At 35.7% G+C, this 12,633-nt stretch overlaps 1 protein-coding gene across 3 annotated transcripts in view; it reads left to right on the forward strand.

Moving 5' to 3' along the window:
- RPS6KC1 (ribosomal protein S6 kinase C1) overlaps positions 1 to 12,633 on the forward strand; it is a 206,394-nt gene that overhangs the window by 119,493 nt on the left and 74,268 nt on the right. For all 3 annotated transcript variants that reach the window (XM_060091115.1, XM_060091116.1, XM_060091117.1), the window contains one exon: positions 8,475 to 8,567. In XM_060091115.1, coding sequence (XP_059947098.1) covers positions 8,475 to 8,567 — 93 coding nt within the window. The remainder of the gene's footprint in view (positions 1 to 8,474; positions 8,568 to 12,633) is intronic.

A 12,633-nucleotide genomic window follows, 5' to 3' on the forward strand; every position in this document is an offset into this window, starting at 1 on the left:
ATAAGAATTTTTGTTGTTAAGCATTTGGCCAATCTTTTTAGAACAAAAACATATATTCCAACTTGGAAGTAATATACTTTTGTTACTTGTTCTAACATAATAAATGTATTTAAGTAAGATAGCTGCTGACTCATTTTCAGGTTGTTAATTACTGTGACTCTGTATTCTGTTTGCTAATCTTTTCCTGTTTTCTTTCATCATTGTTTCAATTATATTATTTCCTTTAATGCTTCACTATTGAATTTTATTTTTAATTTTTAAAATTAAAAACTTTATTTTTATTGAAGTAAAATTGACTTATAATATATTAGTTTCAGGTGTACAACATAGTGATTCAATATTTTTATACATTACAAAATGATCACCATGATAAGTCTGGTCATGTGTTACCATATAAAGTTATTACAGTACTATTGACTATATTCCTTATGCTGACTTATTTACTTTGTAACTGGAAGTTTGTACCTCTTAATCTCCCTCACCTATTTCACTCACACCCCCTCCCTTCTCTGGCAACCACCAGTCTGTTCTCTGTATTTATGAGTCTGTTTCTGTTTTGTTATGTTTATTCATTTGTTTTGTCTTTTAGATTCCACATGTAAGTGGAATCATACAATATTTGTTTTTCCCTGACACTTAGCCTAATAACCTCTAGGTCCATTCATTTTGCAAATGACAGGATTGAGTTTTATCTTTTTATTTTATCTTTTTTAAAAATAAATTTATTTATTTTATTTATTTATTTTTGGCTGAGTTGGGTCTTTGTTGCTGCACGTGGGCTTTCTCTAGCTGCGACGAGCGTGTGTTACTTTTCGTCATGGTGTGTGGGCTTCTCCTTGCGGTGGCTTCTCTTGTTGCGGAGCACGGGCTCTAGGTGCGCGAGCTTCAGTAATTGTGGCACGCGGGCTCAGTAGCTGTGGCGCACGGGCTCAGTTGCTCTGCGGCATGTGGGATCTTCCCGGATCAGGGATCGAACCCATGTCCCCTGCATTGGCAGGCGGATTCTTAACCACTGCACCACTAGGGAAGTCCCTGAATTTTATCATTTTTAAATGGAATATTTATGTAAACATTACTTTGAATCTAATTCTTATTTTCTGTGGAGTTGGCAACCTACCCTGTGTGCTATCCTGATGCGTATATTCTCCGTCCATTTTTGGGGATACTCATAAATGTATTAAATAGGATGCGCCTCTATGAACTTTTACTAAATCCATCTTGTATATAAATACAATTGATTCTTGAACAACATGGGTTTAAACAGTGCGGGTTCACTTACACGTGGATTTCTTTCATCAGTAAATACTGCAGTACTACACAATCTGAAGTTGGTTGAATCCATGGATACAGGAGGAATTGTGGATACAGAGGGCAACTATAAGTTATATTAGGATTTCAACTGTGGGAAGGGTTGGCACCCCAACCCCATGCTATTCAAGGGATAACCATATTCTAAAAGTTTTAGGGAGTCAAAATCAGCAGTATTCTGTTCTTTCTATTAATGTTAACTTTGAATGTTCTACTTATACTTACTCATTCAAACTCCCCATTTATGTATCCCCTGTTACAGTTCCCCACAGTCATTTTATGGAGCAATAACTTATTAGGCAAATAAATATATAAAGCCTGCTGTATAGCTTTAGACTTGGAGAAAGGAACCATGAAGTATATCAGTCAGAATTTTCCTTCAAGCATAGCTTCAAATGAAAAAAAAAAAAGAGAGATCTAGTATAGGAAAGCTGATTGTATTAGATTTATATAAATTCATTAAGCATCTGTTATGACTCTGCGTGTATACAGTATCAAACTAGATATACTTTGGAGTTATATTAAAAATATGACACAGTCTCTGCTCTCGCAAACCCTAAAGCATAATTGTACGTAAAATATGTACATAATTGAGGAAACAAAAGTTAGAGAGGATTGTGAGAGCCATGTAGAATAATGGAAACATGTATCAGGAAGGGTTAAAAAGGGGTACCTAGTGAATCAGATTTGATATGCTAGGATTTTTTTTCAGTTCTTAGGCAAGGAGGTTAGAGAAGAGTTTTTTTTGATAGAGCAAGATGTTTTTCTTTTAGGGTAAGGATTTGCTTTTTATTTTCACTTTTGTATTTTACTCTATTAAATCTGGCCCTTATTTAGGTCAGATATGCTTGATTATTTTTTATCTGTAATTTAACTTAAATGTCTTCTAGAGGTTCTGGATGAGCTTGGTGAATTTATTATTTCTCTTCTTTAACCATCTTTGGGCAATAGTTTCAACCAACACAATGAGAGAATCATATAAATGATTTTTAGCAAATCTTAAATTCTGTGCAGAGCAGATATTATTTCTTTCTTGAATACATGTGCAAATATTTCTTTCTCATCTGGTTGATTAAGAAAATAAAGGAAGGGCTTCCCTGGTGGCGCAGTGGTTGAGAGTCTGCCTGCTGATGCAGGGGACATGGGTTCGTACCCCGGTCTGGGAAGATCCCACATGCCGCGGAGCGGCTGGGCCTCTGAGCCATGGCCGCTGAGCCTGCGTGTCCGGAGCCTGTGCCCCGCAATGAGAGGCCACAACAGTGAGAGGCCCACGTACCACAAAAAAAAAAAAGAAAAAAGAAAAAAGAAAAGAAAGAAATCCTTTTTGGGTTTGAAATTTTTTGTTGATTACTGTTTTTCCCTTTGGTGCAGTCTAGGCCATGACTCACTTTACCTGAGTTTTCTGTGGTAGTTCAAGCTTTTGCTTTATTGAGTTTATTTGAGACTCTTATGTGGTAAACAAAAAAGTTCCGAATTTCCCCATCGTTGGTGATAATATCCTTTTCAAAAAAGGACAGAAAGGAGCAAAAGCACTCTCCTACTCTTTTCTTCATTACTTCATTACTAAAAGGCTCTGAGGAAACTTAAGGAGCAAGTCTGAGAAAAAAAGGAAATGAGCTTTATTTGAACTAAAGGTGTAGTTTTAACTAAAGGAGATGGGTTTCTTTTCCTTTTTTTTTTTTTTTTTTAATTGTTGGTGACTTTGAATGATTTAAGAATTGGTGTTAGAGGGGATTTCTCTGGAAAAGACTTGAAATAGCTTATTTGCTATTTTTAGCTCTAGGAATTTAAAACTTAAGATCAATGAAATTTAGAAAAAGACAGTAAATGGTCTAAATTTAGGACATAAAGGATTGCGTACTTTTTAAAGCACGAATACCTTTTTTTGTTTGCAATTACAAGGTATGAATGAAATTACAATTGGCCCTCATGGAACACATGTGAACCCATGGGTTCCACATTTGTGGATTAAACCAACTGCAGATTGAAAATATTTGGGGAGAAAAAATTCTAGAAAGTTCTAAGAAACCTTGAATTTGGCACCTGTTGTCAACTATTGACATAGCATTTACATTGCCTTAGGTATTATAAGTAGTTTAGAGATGATTTAAAGTATATGGGAGGATGTGTGTAGGTTATTTGTAAATACTATACCATTTTAAATAAGGGATTTGAGCATCTGAGGATTTTGGTATTCGTGGGGATCCTGGAACCAATCCCCTGTGTATATTGAGGGACAACTGTAGAATGTATGGCTTTCCTGAATATTTTGTGGATTTTGAGTATAGTTGCTATAATATTGAAAATATTTCTCTGTTGTGCATTTTGTTTACTGGTATTATTGGTATTTCTCAATTCTTCTTTAGCAAATATCTTAAAATGAGTGTTGTGTCACCCTTAGTGAGACATGGGCAAAGCAAAGATAGAAATCAGGTGCATTCCAAATCAGTAATAGGAATGCAGTTAAGAGTTGTGCTTGAAATGTGATGTAAGAGATACTTTTTTAGGAAACTGAGTATTGAGGGTTAATAGGTTGCCAGTGAAAGTCTCGGCATAGCCAAAAATCTACAGATGAAGCCAAATTCATAACTAGTGTAGTTAGCTATCATGGTTCAGAGCGTGGATTCTTAATATGTTCTTTGTAGAGCTTTCCTTTTGTCCTTGATTGCTTGTTCCCTCCCAAATAATGCTGACTTACTCTCAGGTTGTTTAAGGATGAGTAGCTAACCCTACTCCACATGTGGTTGGTGGAGCAGCAGCATAGCATCACCTGGTAGCTTCTTGGAAATGCAGAATCTTAGGCTCCACCAAAGACTACTGAATCCGAATCTCCATTTTTACAAGGTCTTCAGGTGATGTGCATGCATGTTAAAGTTTGAAAAGTACCTCACTAACAGATTAGTAAGAATTGAGATAGATCCCATTGAGAAAAGGGAATAATACTGAGTGAAAGAGACTCTGGTCAGGATAAACAACAGCTTTAAAAAACACCAAAAATGTAAACAAAGGTAAGGTTCACTTAACCATTTAGACAGTGTTGAACAGGAATAGTAAATAGGTTCTACTAGTGTGCTAACTCTAGTCCACTGGTAGTGGCTGTATTGCAAGACAGAGTGTGGGACTAATAGAGTTTGCCATTGGCTTGAGCAGTTGAGTGATATATACTTGCCATCTTTGGTTTTGAAGGTTGTTGGACTATCATATATTCTTGGCTTTCCCTTCTCCTCACCCTCTGTATTTAAGTTTTGAACTCCTTGCTTCTCTAGGCATCTTCTGATATAGTAACTAATACAAATAAGTGAAATTTTTACTTTTTTCTTTAAGGAAATCAGCCATGTTGCCTAGAAATATTTTCACTCCACCCTGCCCCAATAGCATTGGCTGAAGTTTTCCTAAACAATGTTATATTATTTTATAAATAAGATTTAATCCCCTCTTGTCTATTACCTAGTTTTGTCATCTTAGACAAATTGCTTAACCTTGCTGCTTTTCAGTTTTCTCATCTGAAAAAAAAAATGTTGGACTTGATCTCGGTCTCTTTCTTTTCTTAAAATTCTGTGGATTTATGTTTCCTTTTGCCATCTAAAAAAGGAATAGATCTATAGGGATTCTACCCAATTTAAACACTGCATATCAGAAATACAGGATTTTTTATTGATGGTTTTATTTCATGATCTTTCTTTGTTCATTTCTCTGATCTTAAACTTTTATAGATGGTTAAAGTAGAAAGAGAACTTGAATGATCACTTTGCCTTTGGTCTTTCCCCATTACAATTTCACCATTCCTGTCTTTGCAAAAGTAACCTTACTAAATCACTGTTTTCGTTGGGTTGCTTCTCATACAAAAACTTGTTTTCTAGAGTCTGGAAAACATAGTCCAGACTTTTTTCCCTGGCATTCAAGGCCTGTTAAAGTCAATAAAACTGACCAACCTTAAAAGTGCAATTTTATTTTCCTTTGTTCTACAATTTGAACATTTTTTTCCCCACCAAGAGAGTTCTTTTTTTCCCCAATCCTATGTATAATATCCTTTCCTAACCTAATTCCTACATAACATTTAAAATCCCCTTTGATTCCACTTCTTTCTGAGACCACAGGTTATCAGACACGTGATAAACTAGTGACTTATCTCTATTGTCTTATGTTTTTAAAAAATGTATTGTTACTTAACTTTTCATGTATTTGGCTTATCTCCTCAGGTAAGTTGTAAATGTCTTGAAGCTAGGGACCATGCCTTTTTTTAAAAATATTTATTTATTTGGCTGTGCCATGTCTTAGTTGCAGCATACGGGATCTTTAGTTGCGGCGTACAGGATCTTTAGTTGCGGCATGCGGACTCTTAGTTGCAGCATGTGGGCTCTTAGTTGCAGCATGCGGGATCTAGTTCCCTGACCAGGGATTGAACCCGAGCCCCCTGCATTGGGAACGCAGAGTCTTAACTGCTGGACCACCAGGGAAGTCCTGGGATGGTGTTTTTTGATGATTTATATCCCTTTCAGTTATCATGCACATAGTGGGCACACAGTAATTTATTGAAAGGCACAGTAGAGATTTTGTGGTTTGCTGTCTTTGCTGTTGAGGTTGCTAAAGTGAACTGATAACTTTCTTTGGAAACTGAAAGATCCAATGACATTACTGAATAAGAGGGATAAGTAGGAGATAGGGATGTTGGACGTGTTTGGCTATATTTTCAAAGGTGAATGTAATGGGTAAGTTATCACTTAAAGTATTCTTTTTCCTCCTATAACTTTTCCTAACCATTCCTCTCACCAAAATCACAAGCAGTTCTTGTTCTTACTTGGTAATAGAGTAGGGGGAGATGAATTCTTAATTATCAGAATGTGTTGTGTAGCAGAAGGACTGCAAGCAATAGAGTAAGGAGTTGGGGTCTAGCCTAGGATCTTTTACTGCTCTTTCTGACGGTAAACACCCAACCATTCTGAACTTCCTTTTATTTATCTGTAAAATGGGGATTATAATAATAACTTCTTGTAAGTACTACACTCAGGCCAGGGTGAGGTATGAAGATAAAATATAGATTAAGAGCGAAGAGACTGTTTCTGTTTTATGTCTATTAAAATACTCTGCTAAATGTTTTTCTATCCTTAAAAATTCCCCTTGGAGTTTAGGGAGGCAGAGATGTATCTGTGTTTTATGTCATCCAACTCAGCACCTAATAAAGTGAGATTAAAAAGGAATTTTTTGGAAACATATCCTAGAAGTAGAAATTAAATAGCTTTAAAAAGATTATTATCGGGCTTCCCTTGTGGCATAGTGGTTAAGAATCCACCTGCCAATGCAGATGACACGGGTTCAAGTCCTTGTCCGGGAAGATCCCACATGCTGCAGAGCAACTAAGCCCGTGCGCCACAACTACTGAGCCTGAGCTCTAGAACTCGTGAGCCACAACTACCGAGCCCACATGCCACAACTACTGAAGCCCGTGCGCCTGGAGCCTGTGCTGTGCAACAAGAGAAGCCACTGCAATGAGAAGCTCGCACACCGCAATGAAGAGTAGCCCCTGCTCGCCGCAACTAGAGAAAGCCCGCATGCAGCAACAAAGACCCAACACAGCCAAAAATAAATAAATAAAATAAAATAAATTTTTAAAAAACATAAAAAAAGAGCAATGTACTTAAACAAAGAGAAAAAATTATCATCCTGTCCAGTTGCCACTGTTACCAGCGTTCTCAAGTTAAGTCTCTTTAAAAAATAAAAAGTTGTCTTTTTTAAAAAAAATTAAATACCACCTCTTTAGGCATATTGAAGTTAGTATTTGCTTACTAAACCTAAAAACAAAAAATTTTTTGAAAGCAATTAGGATTGCTGCTTTTAGAAAATTTCACAAAGTGACAGTTTTCCCCGTTTGTAAAAGACACCTAATTTGTCTATGCAACCTCCCTCACTTGTTACCCTCCTCTCTTCCTTCTTCCTCTCTTTTCTGCTCTTTCTCTTTGCTTCCAACCAACATGCTAGGCACTGTGAATATAAAGATGAATAAGGCATATTTCCTGTTCTCAAGGAGCTTCTTGTCTAGTGATGCTGAGTTGCACTAGGACTTGAAGTATCAAAAATGTAACTCAGTAGCTCTGGTAATCATGACATTTGGTTAACCAGGATATTTATTGTCTACTCATGGGGATGATAAATGTTTCCTATATATTCTAACAGACTTTTTACAACAAAAAGTTCTGCTTTGAGGGTATAATAAGGCTTTGTGTGTCCTGTCATCCTTTGCAGCATCACCATTTTAATATAAGGATTAATAAAACATTGCTTTCTGGTTGTAAATGCCAAATGGAGACATCTTTAGAGTTTATCTAGTCTAATGTTTTACTTTACTGATAGGGAAAAACTAAGACCAATGGATGGAAAGTTAGGATTATTCTTTCATTGCATGTGGTACTGAAATATCCCTTCCTTATTTACTGATCTTTTTTGGACTTATTTTTGTGGCGAACAGACTAAGTTTTCCACATCACAGATTTGAATGTTCAAATATTAAAAAATATTTTCTTTCTTCTGTAAATCATCTCTTTTCTAGGCTTACACAATCTCAGTTCTAATAATTATTGGTTATATGACAGAGTTTCTTAATTTTTCACCATTATTGGCAATTCTGATTGAACTTGAATTTGCCAATCCCTCTTAACATACCTAGCATATATTTATAAAGTAACATTAAAGGACTGTAGTTTTATGATGAGAGAAAATGACTTATGTTCCTTCCCTCCCCAAGTTTATCTGTTGTTACATTTGTTTTAGTCCCCTCCTTCTAAATTACTCTTGAGCCTTCTGGGGTAAATATAAGGCTGTGATTGATTGTTGGCTCAGTTAGCCATTTGTTACAAAGTTTCATTACAGCTATACAGTTCTGAATTGCATTGTTGCTCTGGAAACTATATCAGCTCATTAATTTTTCTTTTTAAAATTTTGTTTTCAATGTTATGATTTATTTACTTGCAACTGTTTTCTTGATTTTCTTCATTTTTGATTTTATTATTTTTTTATTTTACATTCCAGACAAATAGAAATTTCCTCCTTTCATCTTTCCATTCTCTGATTTATGATAAATTTAGTTCCTTTGGCCTGACATTTGCTTCAGCAGGCAGTCTTCCTTCAAGCACCTCCCTGATTGATGTATAATCTTTGATATCTTCCATTAGCCTCCAGGATCACTAAGTTCAAGGCCCCCTTGGAACCTAAGGAGCCCTGCCGAGGAGCTGAAGGCCTTCAGAGTCCTTGGGGTGATTGACAAGGTAATTCTTCAGTGTCTCTTCAAGAGTTCAGTCATAAATCGATGCATGCTGACATTATGTCTTTGAAGCTTTGGATCTTAAGGATATGAAACAAAAGGAGAAAATGACTCAAATGCATCTGCACTTTAAAATAACAAAAGAGAAGAGAAAAAGCTTTTATCTAAGCAATTCATGTAAGGTCATGCAAAATATACTTGTGTTAAAGGAGAAGGTGCTTATTTGTTGGCATTCAGTCTAGTAAGGGGTTTGGTTTTATAAACCTGTTAGAGTTATAAAAACTAGTGAGTCAGTAGTTGTTCAACATTAACTGGTATAGTCAATCTACTGGTCAAAAAAAATGACATTCTCCTAATAAATACCATTTCTTGAGTACCTGCTATGTATCAAACCATGTATTAGGCATTTATATAATATAAACAATGTATTAATCCTATCCAACCTGTTATTTGCATGTTGGTGGAAAAGCGATGCTTAGAACAGTTTAAGTAACTTGCCCAGAAATCACATAGCTATTTAGGGTGGTACTGAAATTCAAACGTAGATCGTTGTGACACCAAAAGCTGTGCTTTTTCCAATACACTAACCCCCCTTTTGCACACACGCATTTTTATATTTGGAATAAAAGTACCGCGATAACAGAGGTCTCTGCCATTGAGTTTCCCCAAATTTGGTGACATCTCAGATATGCCAGACATTAACAGTACTGAGCCTGTCAGAGAGTTTACAAATGTAATTTAAAAATCATACACAGGGCTTCCCTGGTGGCGCAGTGGTTGAGAGTCTGCCTGCTGATGCAGGGGACACGGGTTCGTGCCCCGGTCCGGGAAGATCCCACATGCCATGGAGCGGCTAGGCCCGTGAGCCATGGGCGCTGAGCCTGTGCATCCGGAGCCTGTGCTCCGCAAGGGGAGAGGCCACAACAGTGAGAGGCCCGCGTACTGCAAAAAAAAAAAAAAGAAAAAAACATACACAGTAAACTGTGTTTTACATATATTTGGTCAACCACCACTTTACCTTTCAAAGTGAAAGAAAATGCTTTAATATTAGGTATAAATTAATTTAATCTATTTTATGTTAACCATGTTTTTTGAAGCACCTTAGTGTTTATTTATAACTTCATGTTCATTGAGTACTTCTTGTGTTCTAAAGTATGCATGTGAGTCCATGCTAAAATTGAACAATATGCAGTTATATTTCAGGTAATTTGAACAGTAACTAATAAGAGTTTGAGGTATTTCAAAATAAACAGTAGGTTGGATATTACATGAAGCTGTCAGGTCTTATTAAATTCTTATAAGCATCATTTTTCTCAAATAGATTTATTTGACTGAATTTTGAAGTTAAAGAATTTGAAGCAGTAGGACTTTTGAGCCTGAAATATTTCCTTAACCATGTTTTTCCTAGCCTTTCCAGTTTAGAGAACATTCTATTTGAGAATACAGAGAAGTAAAATAACAATTAAATAGTTCTTGGATTAATGAAAGGTTCTTGGATTTCTGTGCAGGCAAATATACTTTTTTGATGTACAGTGTCTCCTCCTTCTCTTAGATCTGTTTGTTTTGACAAAGTGTGACCTTTCATTGCAGTGCTCTAATCATGAGTAGATCACCTTTAAGTCCTGATAATTGCTATGAGTCTCACATGTATCCAAATAAGGATGTTGACAGTAGAAGAATTCCTAAATTCTATGCTGAGGCATAATTCATTACTGTCTTTGTTCTATTAACCTGGGGAGTATATTGGTATTTAGAAGGGGACATTTTAACTTTTCTAAGTAGAAACAAGGAAATATGAACTTGGGAATTAATAAGCTTTACAAATAATCTTTAAAAATTTGTATACCAGTCTCTCCTTTGTAAAAACATGAATAGGTAGATTTTTTAAAAAATGTGCATTTTTAAAAAATTGGAATATAATTGCTTTACAATGTTGTGTTTTGAATTGTTTCTTAAGATAAATTCCTCCCCACTGTAATGAGGGATACCTAAAGTTTGGGTTTTAGAAACTTGAAATTTGGAAGAGAAGTGTTGTATCAATTCAAACAGCTAGAAAATACACTGGATACATTAATCTCACCTGTACCGCTCTGATTCTGTTTCATTAATATGTTCTTCATGAGTTATTTTGAGTGTTATTATCTAATAACTCAGGAAAATAAAATTTCCCTAGGAATAGAATTTTATAGACTTTTATATATAAAGTAAATAAAGCAGATTTGTTCATTAATATCTAGCCTGTAAGCTCCATGACAATAAGATCATGTCTTGTTCACCTCTATAATCTCATAGCACCTAGAATCATGCCTGGTATATAATGGATGCTTAATAAAAATTTGTTGAATGAATGAAATTGAGACTTAAATAACTTTAAATATATCATATATAGAGTGACACCTACTGGTATAATGTGAGACTGCTACCTAGTATCATGGTTCAAGACACTCAGATGTCTTTACCCAGAGGCACAGTAATTGCAATGCTGTATCTTGGTCTAGAATTCAAAAGGGTGTAAGTGACTTTCTGTTCTTTAACTGGGATTAGAAAATCTTTCATTAGTATATATATGGGACAAGGAACTTAAGCTCTTGGAATATCAATAAGCGGGTGTGCATTCAGAAGCAAGAATGATAAGGCTAGTGAAGGCCCTCAAAATTGTATCATACAAAGAAAAGCTGAAAAATGAGGTTAACCTAATAAAAACGTGTGGTCTTCATATTTTTGAGGGCTATACAGGATAGAGTGAATATATAATGTTCTGCTCAGATCTTGAAGGTAAAAGGGGTTATTAAGTATGCCAGAGCAATAGATGCACACTAGGACATCTTAGGCAAAATAGGGCATCTGTCTTTCCTGGGAGAAAGACAGTGAGGGATAAGCCTTTTTTGTTCATATCCCCCAAAGGATACAACTAGAAGTAAATGAGTACAGATTTTTAAGTTTTGGGCTAATGATTAGAGATACCTTTCAAAAATTAGGATTGACCAAAGGTGGATTGGATTCCTTCATATCTTATTTGTTTCTTGTCATTAGAAGTACTCAAGTAAAGGCTGAAGGATCATTGATGAGGATGTTGTACAAGGAATCAAGCATTGGATGGATTTTTATGTTAGATAACTTTTAAAGATTTCTTTTAGCCCTCAGACTCATTTACACATAGTCTTCATGTAGTAATAGCTAGGGAAAGTAGAAATTAGTGAAATACAGTACTCAGATAAGAAGGGTGGGATTGCTGTTGTTTTCATATAAGTTTGTGCATGTGTGGATGCAAACTTTTGTGTTTCTGTGTGTGAGGTATGAATATATAGAGTATGTATATGTTTGTGTCTAGAAGGATTGTTTATATATAGGTAGTTTGCAGTTGAATTAGAAGTCTGGATTGGTAGTTTGATTGCTAATAGGATGCCCAAGTGTTGGGAGAGTTTCTGAGAAAGTTCACTATTATATAGCTTATCTATAAAAAGGATAAAGGAATCCATAATCTAGTAATGTATTAATGTCAGCTTCCTGGTTTTGATACTGTGCTATAGGTATATAAGATGTCACCATCAGGAGAAGCTGGGTGAACGGTACATGGGACTCTGTTATTTTTGCAACTTCTTGTGAGTTTTAAACAGAGTTTAAAAAAAAAAAAAAGGCTAGGAGGAACACTGACTGGAACATCAGAGTAAAAATACCAAGATGTGATCCCTTCATGTCCAGTTAACTCTTCTGGTTTGGGTGTAACTGGAGAGTCATTCTGCGTGTGGTGCAGTGAGGATGGTATGGTTGGATTGCCCAAATACATTGCCACTCCTTGAAAAACAGCTTCAGTGGGATGCTTTATAAGTCACTGTTATAAGAGATGCCACATAGTGTAAACCTAAAACTATTACTTCAAGGGCCTTGGCATTTTGTAATTGAGATAGCTTCCCAACTTTATCTGATGCTTGCTAGGTAGAATTCTTGGGTTGGCTTGCTATTGGGAAAAAATATAATAACTTAGATGAAGTGCACCAATTTGTAGAAAAGTGTAGACTATAACCTAATACGAAATGGATAATTTGAATAGCCCTGTAACTATTAAGGGA

Source organism: Mesoplodon densirostris, chromosome 2 (genome assembly GCF_025265405.1).
Source record: "Mesoplodon densirostris isolate mMesDen1 chromosome 2, mMesDen1 primary haplotype, whole genome shotgun sequence".
In the NCBI taxonomy this organism is placed as follows: Eukaryota; Metazoa; Chordata; class Mammalia; order Artiodactyla; family Ziphiidae; genus Mesoplodon; species Mesoplodon densirostris.